General features: G+C 41.2%; 1 protein-coding gene across 1 annotated transcript; it reads left to right on the forward strand.

Moving 5' to 3' along the window:
* The first annotated feature begins 6253 nt into the window (after positions 1-6253).
* LOC121432295 (actin, cytoplasmic 1-like) lies at positions 6254-7463 on the forward strand. The gene has a single exon (XM_041630158.1). The coding sequence runs from the start codon at positions 6254-6256 to the stop codon at positions 7379-7381; it is 1128 nt and encodes a 375-aa protein (XP_041486092.1). The 3' UTR covers positions 7382-7463.
* The last annotated feature ends 614 nt before the right edge of the window (positions 7464-8077 follow it).

Below are 8077 nucleotides of genomic sequence, written 5' to 3' on the forward strand. Positions count from 1 at the left end.
CTAAGTAACATGACTACAAACTTTACTATTATCGATGATTATCCATTAACAACCTATAATTCTTAATTATACAGTACATTTTTAAATGAACTACACAATCACAATACCTTATTCAAGATCAGAAATACATGTACATATAACAAAATTGACCTTAAAATCCATACCAATGCAAATTATTCACACCTATATCATTTCCTCCTTTAAATGTAAAAGAACATTTATAAACAACATTTTGGGAACATGGGCACAGTTTTTTTCTCTCCAAACTGCTTCCTGCTGAATGGGAGCGTCGTTAATTAGGTCTTTCATGCTATAACCTGTGTGACAGGGTCATCTCCGTTGGCAGTTGAGTGAAGTAATTTTTTGAGGGTGTTCACATCAACCTTTCAGGAGGGCGTGGTCTATCATACCAAACTGGGATAGAAGAAATCCATAGAGTCTCATCCTCTGTGAAAACAAAAAAAGACCCTCTCCAAAGCATCATAACCTTAGACCCAAATTTTGAAATCCTAAACCCTTATATCCATTCTGGTTTAACTTGGCAGCCCATGTAATGAAATGTCTCTCTATACTTAGCTCCTTCATAGTCAAAAATTTTAAAGAAAACACAATTTACATAATCCAGACTCTCTGTGAATTTTCCATTTTTACGTGGCTTATTTTTCTTTATTTTCTAAATCTATAACTATCTGTACTGTCTCTTTAAAGACTTTACCTTTTTTTTAAACCATTAACTTTATTCTCTATATTCTTTTTCTTCTCTCTCTCTCAAGCCTACGTACATTCATCCAACAGTGTGGTCATTTATGTCTGAATCTGTTTTATTGTGAATCTGTGAATTTTTTTTTACTATCCAGGAGCATTTCTTAAAATGTTAAGCAGTTCTTAAAAACCTAAGTTGCACCATGTAGGGGTAATATGGTACTGCCTGTGTCCTGCCCAGTAGAAACCTTAACTGCGCTGTTATCACAATAATTACGGTAGTTCTGACCAGCACAGTTCAGCACGGAGCAGTCACTCCTGCCTCAGACCCATTTGGTGCCCCTGAGCTGCGCAGAGTTCCAGGCACACAGCAAGTCCACATTGGAGCCGCACTCAGCAGTTTAATTCTGAGACTGAACGTGCAGCACAGAAACTCTTTTTATCCAAGTTACAACCAAATCTGACACGCAGAGCACTGCGCAGTGTGAAAACACTTCTCTGTATGGCGGCAGGGATCCTCCATCTTCTGCCTACCTAAGCCTGATTCCGCAGTCTGCCCAGGTGCAGGTGGAGAGCGCTGAGCCATTGGCACCATCTCAGAGCACTCTCCTTCCGATCCAGGGAACACAAACATCCAGTACCATAAAAGCCTTTGAAATGCTTTAAAGCCAGAGTTTGCACTGGCAGCACAGTCCTAGGAAGCCGCACTTTAAAATGAGGGCTGATGAGAAGCCAAGGACAATGTCATGGGGTTTTGATTCTACTTCATGTTCTGGCTTTGTGGGAGCCTAGCCAGTTTGGATGTTCACCTTCCTAGACATGGAGGGGGGAGGACCCTGGACTTTCTACAGGGCAGGGAACCCTGACTGCTCTTTGGACTGGAGAGGGAGTGGGAGAGGAGTGGGGGAAGGAGGAGAAGGGTGGGAGGAGGGGGAGGGAAATGGGAGGCTGGGAGGAGGCAGAAACTTTTTTTTTCCTTTTCTCAATAAAAAAAAGGAAAAAATAAAATAAAAAGAACAAGCAAGGCTGTCCACTCTCTCCATAAGTCTTCAACATAATTCTTTATGTTCTAGCAATAGCTATTAGACAGCCTAAGGAGATCAAGGAAATTTAAATTGGAAAGGAAATAGTCAAAATTTGGTTATTTGCTGATGATGTGATAGTGTATATAGTGTATATAAATGCACAGAAAAATCTACCAGAGAACTCCTACAGCTGATATATATCTTCAATGATGTGTCAGAATACATGATCAACTAAAAAAAAAACAAATCAGTATCCTTCTTATACACCAAGGATAAAGAAGCCGAGAGGGAAATCAGATGAATATCACTCTTTACAATAGCTACAAATAGCAGAAAGTATCTTGGGGTAATACTAACCAAGAAAGTGAACGGCCTATTTGACAAGAACTTTAATTCTTTGAAGAAAGAAACTGAAGAATATACGAGACAATGGAAAGATGCTCTGGGATAGGAAAGATCAACATAATAGAAATGACAGTCCTACCAAAAGCAATCTATAGATTCAAAGTAATCCCCATCAAAATCCCAACACAATTCTTCACAGACCTTGATAGAAAATAATCAATTTCATGTGGAAAATCAAAAAAAAAAACAGGAAAGCTAAAACAGTCCTATATAATAAAGGAACCTCCAAAGGCATTGCCATCCCTGACATCAAGCTCTATTACAGAGTTATAGTAATCAAAATAGCTTGGTATTGGCATAAAGACAGAGATATTGACCAATGGGATTGAATTATAGACCTGGATATTAATTAATACACCTATGAACACCTGATTTTTAACAAAGAACCTGAAATTATATAATGGAAAAAAATGCATCTTCAACAAATTGTGCTGGCATAACTGCATGTCAACTTGTGGAAGAATGAAATAGATCCATATCTATCACCATGAACAAAACTCACCTTCAACTGGATTAATGACCTCAATATAAATCTGACAACACTGAACCTGATAGGAGAATGAAGGAAGTAGCCTTCAGTGAATAAGCACAGAAGACCACTTTCTAAGTATAACCCCAGTAGCACAGACAATAAGAGAAACAATGAATAAATGGTACCCCCTGAAACTGAGAAGCTTCTATAAGGCAAAGGACACAGTCAATAAGATAAAAAAGGGAACCTACTAAATGGGAGATCTTCACCAATACCACATAAGACAAAAGACTGATCTCCAAAAAATATAAAGAACTCAAGAAATTAGACATTAAATTCTAAATAACCCAATTAAAAAAATAGTGTACTGAACTAAACAGATTTCCCAACAGACGAATTTCAAAAGGTCAAAAGATACTTAAGGACATGTTCAGCTATCCAGTTAATGCAAATCAAAACAACTTTGAGATACCATCTTACACCTGTCAGAATGGCTAAAATCAAAACACTAATGATATCTTATGCTGGAGAGGATGTGGAGTAAGAGGAACACTCAACCATTGCTGGTGGGAATGCAAACTTGTGCAACTACTTTGGAAATCAGTGTTGCAGTTTCTCTGAAAATTGAGGGTCAACCTACCTCAGGATCCAGCAATACCACTTTTGGGAATATACCCCAAAAATGCTCAGTTATACTAAAAAGCATTTGTTCAACTATGTTCATAGCAGCATTATTTGTAATAACCAGAACCTGTAAACAACCTAGATGCCCCTCAATGGACGAACGGATTAAGAAAGTGCGGCTCATTAGCATACTACTCAATGGTAATAAACTATTACATCTTGAATTTTGCATGCAAATGGATGGAATTAGAAAACACTATCCTGAGTGAGATAACCAAGACCCAAAAATATGAATATGGTATGCACTCACTCATTAGTGGATACTATCCATCAACCAAGGATATTGGGCCTCTAGTTCATGATCCTAGAGAAGCTAAGTAATAAGGCAAATCCAAAGACAAAACATATATAGATCCACCTGGATATTGGAGGCAGACAAGATTGCCAATAATGGGGACCTGTGGTAGAAAGAAGTTGAAAAGGCGAAAAGGAGAGGAGTAGGGGAGGATTGGGAAGAACATAGGGGGATGTAATATTTTAGATGGAAGAAGGACCATTATAAGAGCAAGGAAAGTGATATCTTGATTGAGGTGCCATTTTGAGGTTAGCAAGCAACCTGGCTATGGAAAAAAATCCCAGGAATCCACAAAAATAACCCCAGCTAAGACCCTATGCAATACAGGAGAGGGTGCCTGAACTGGCCTTGCCCTGTAGTCAGACTTATGATTATCTTAAATAATACCATAGAACCTTCGTCCAACAACAGATGGAAACAGAGGCAGAGACCCACATTGGAGTACTGTACTTAGCTCCCAAGGTCCAGTTGAAGAGTAGAAGGAGGGAGAGTATGAGCAAGGAAGTCAAGATCATGAGAGGTTCACCCATTGAGACAATATGCCCTAACTAATTGGAGCTCACCAACTCCAACTGGACTGCAAATAAATGAGCATGAGTTCAAAATTGTTATTATGAAAGTGGTTGACAGTTGGGGCAGACTGAGGAGCCAATGACAATGGCACTGGGATTTTTTTCTACTGCATGTACTGGCTTTTTGGGATCCTATTCTCTTTATGTATACCTTGTTCAACCTGGAGGTAGTGGAGAGGGTTTTGAACTTCCCACAGGGCAGGTAGCCCTTGCCCTCTCTTAATATTGGAGGGGGAACAGGGGAGGATGTTTGGAGGAAGTGGGAGGAGAATGAAAGGAGGTGAGGAACTGGGAATTTGATTGGTGTTTTTAAAGTAATAAAATAATAATAATAATAACATGCTGTACATATATTTTTAATCTTGTTCAAAGTATTGTATCTAGGGCTGGAGAGATGGCTCAGCGGTTAAGAGCATCGTCTGCTCTTCCAAAGGTCCTGAGTTCAATTCCCAGCAACCACATGGTGGCTCACAACCATCTGTAATGAGATCTGGTGCCCTCTTCTGGCCTGCAGGCATACATAGAGACAGAACATTGTAAACATAGTAAATAAATAAATTAAAAAAAAAGTATTGTATCTATACAGCTCATTTAACAATGCCATGCAAATTTTTAGTTCTGAAAGTTATTGTTTAGGATAATAAGGAAATGCAGGTTAGCAATTAGTCACCTATTACACTTAAACGTGCAGTCATATTAGGTATGTTTTCAAGGCCAAAAAGAAATATATTTTAGATGGACAGATCATCTTTAACACTTCAAAGATCTACAGAATATGGCCTTTAAGTTGTTTTAATAACATACTTTTTTTTTGTTTTTTTTTCTTTTAATCATAATGAGACATGTCCACTCCTGGCAGAACCAATTTACTTCAGAGAAGGTAATAGACATCAAAGAAACTCCATACAAAACTAAGACACTTGGTAAGAAAATGCCCTTGCTTCAGCTGCTGACAGTATGATATCCTAATTGAACAAGCAGGACACAAATTCCAGTGACTATCAAACATTGCCAAGACAAGTATAAACAGCCCTCTAAGAATATCCTCCCTCACAGATATACTAGACCTGTAGGCCAAGTATAGATTCCCCAACAATGAAGAGGAGCTTTGGATGACTATCTAGGCAGCTAGCTATTTCTGTCATTTCTCACATTTTTTTTTTGAACTTGCTTGCACTTCCATCTTACTCAGTTAATAATATTTCCTTCTTGGTCCTGAGGGAGTTGAAGATCAGATAGTTATAGTTTTCCTTCTTTACCAGACACACAAAGCAATTTATGAAAAAAAAATGTAAATTAAATATAAGACTTTGGACTCACCAAGATGCTATAGATAATACAGTATTTTCTCTGAATTTGTCAAATGCAAATGGACTAGAAATTGTTGATGTATTTATTCCCTATATATTATATATAGTTATCTTACTTGTTGTATATAGTTTTGCTTATATTAGTTAAGGCCTTCTTTTTTTTTTAGATAAAAATGGCAATATATTATCTGTGATTTAATGAATAAGGCTTGCCTGAAGATCATTGCAAGGCAGTCACATTAGTCAGAGGTATAGGTCAGGCAGTGGTTACACACACCTTTCATCCCAGCCATGAAACTAGTTATCCATAGAGGCCAGGTGATGGTGGTGCATGCCTTTAAATTAGAGGGGAGTATAAGATGGGAAGAGACAGGTCTCAAGCTCAGTGTCAATCCTGGAGGCAGGATTACCCATTTTATGTCTGAGGTAGAGGTAAGAGCCAACGGCTGGCTGCTTAGCTTTTCTGGTTTAACTCCCTCCCACCAAAAAAGGAAGAGTCTTCAAATATGATATTGAGCATGTTTTGTTTTATTTTGTTTCATCTACTGCTGAGTATGAGACCTGCCTTTAAGAGTGGTATGTATACCTACTTAGACTTGGATAATCACTTGTGTCTACTTTTCCTTTCAATGCTGGGACCTTATCTGGCATATACCTTATGTGATATGCTGCTACAGTCTCTGTTGTTTCAAGAATCTCCTGTTTCGACTGTCGAGTCCGCATCCACCCGCGAGCGCAGGCCTTTCGCAGCTCTTTTTTTGGCGCTCCACACCCGCCACCAGTTCGCCATGGATGACGATATCACTACGCTCGTTGTCGACAAAGGCTCCGGCATGTGCAAAGCCGGCTTCGCGGGCGACGATGCTCCCCGGGCCGTCTTTCCCTCCATCGTGGGCTGCCCTAGGCACCAGGGCGTGATGGTGGGCATGGGCCAGAAGGACTCGTACATGGGCGACGAGGCCCAGAGCAAGAGAGGCATTCTGACCCTGAAGTACCCTATTGAACACGGCATTGTCACCAACTGGGACGACATGGAGAAGATCTGGCACCACACCTTCTACAACGACCTACGTGTGGCCCCCGAGGAGCACCCTGTGCTGCTCACCGAGGCCCCCCTGAACCCCAAGGCCAACCGTGAAAAGATGACCCAGATCATGTTCGAGACCTTCAACACCCCAGCCATGTACGGAGCCATTCAGGCCGTGCTGTCCCTGTATGCCTCTGGTCGTACCCCTGGCATTGTGATGGACTCCGGAGACGGGGTCACCCACACTGTGCCCGTCTATGAGGGCTATGCTCTCCCTCATGCCATCCTGCGTCTGGACCTGGCTGGCCGGGACCTGACAGACTACCTCATGAAGATCCTGACCGAGCGTGGCTACAGCTTCACCACCACAGCCGAGAGTGAAATTGTGCGTGACATCAAAGAGAAGCTGTGCTGTGTTGTCCTGTACTTCGAGCAAGAGATGGCCACTGCTGCATTCTCTTCCTCCCTGGAGAAGAGCTATGAGCCGCCTGATGGCCTGATCATCACTATTGGCAACGAGCGGTTCCGTGCCCCTGAGGCTCTCTTCCAGCCTTCCTTCCTGGATATGGAATCTTCTGGCATCCACGAAACTACATTCAATTCCATTATGAAGTGTGACGTCGACATCCGCAAAGACCTCTATGCCAACATAGTGCTGTCTGGTGGCACCACCATGTACCCAGGCATTGCTGACCGGATGCAGAAGGAGATCACTGCTCTGGCTCCCAGCACCATGAAAATCAAGATCATTGCTCCTCCCGAGCGCAAGTACTCTGTGTGGATTGGTGGCTCCATCCTGGCCTCCCTGTCCACCTTCCAGCAGATGTGGATTAGCAAGCAGGAGTACGATGAGTCCGGCCCCTCCATTGTTCACCGCAAATGCTTCTAGGCAGACTGTGACTGGGCTGCCTTTTACACCCTTTCTTTGACAAAACCTAACTTGCGCAGAAAAAAAAAAAAAAAAAAAAAAAGAGACATCATTGGCATGGCTTTATTTGTTTTTGTTTTTGTTTGTTTTGGCGCTTTTGACTCAGGATTTAAAAACTGGAACGGTGAAGGCAACAGCAGTCGGTTGGAGCAAGCATCCCCCAAAGTTCTACAATGTGGCTGAGGACTTTGATTGTACATTTTTTTTTCTTTTTTTACCTTTTTTTACCTTTTTTAATAGTCATTCCAAGTATCCATGAGATATGGCTACAGGAAGTCCCTCACCCTCCCAAAAGCCACTCCCATTCTGTAGGGGAGGATGCCCTGAGTCCACACGGGGTAGGTGACAGCATTGCTTCTGTGTAAATTATGTACTGCAAATTTTTTTTTAAATCTTCCGCCTTAATACTTTTTTTTTTTTGAATGGTCAGCCATCGTGGCCCTCCTTTTTTGTGTCCCCCCAACTTGATGTATGAAGGCTTTGGTCTCCCTGGGAGTGGGTTGAAGTGTTGAGGCAGCCAGGGCTTGCCAGTACACTGACTTGAGACGGGTTTAATAAAAGTGAACACCTTACAAAAAAAAAAAAAAAAAGGAATATCCTGTTTCTTTTGTCTTCCATTCTCTCTGCATCTTCTCATCCTTGTTTTCTGAAAAAATC

This window comes from Microtus oregoni, unplaced genomic scaffold, assembly GCF_018167655.1.
Source record: "Microtus oregoni isolate MIOR12 unplaced genomic scaffold, Mior012 000034F_ref0000314, whole genome shotgun sequence".
In the NCBI taxonomy this organism is placed as follows: Eukaryota; Metazoa; Chordata; class Mammalia; order Rodentia; family Cricetidae; genus Microtus; species Microtus oregoni.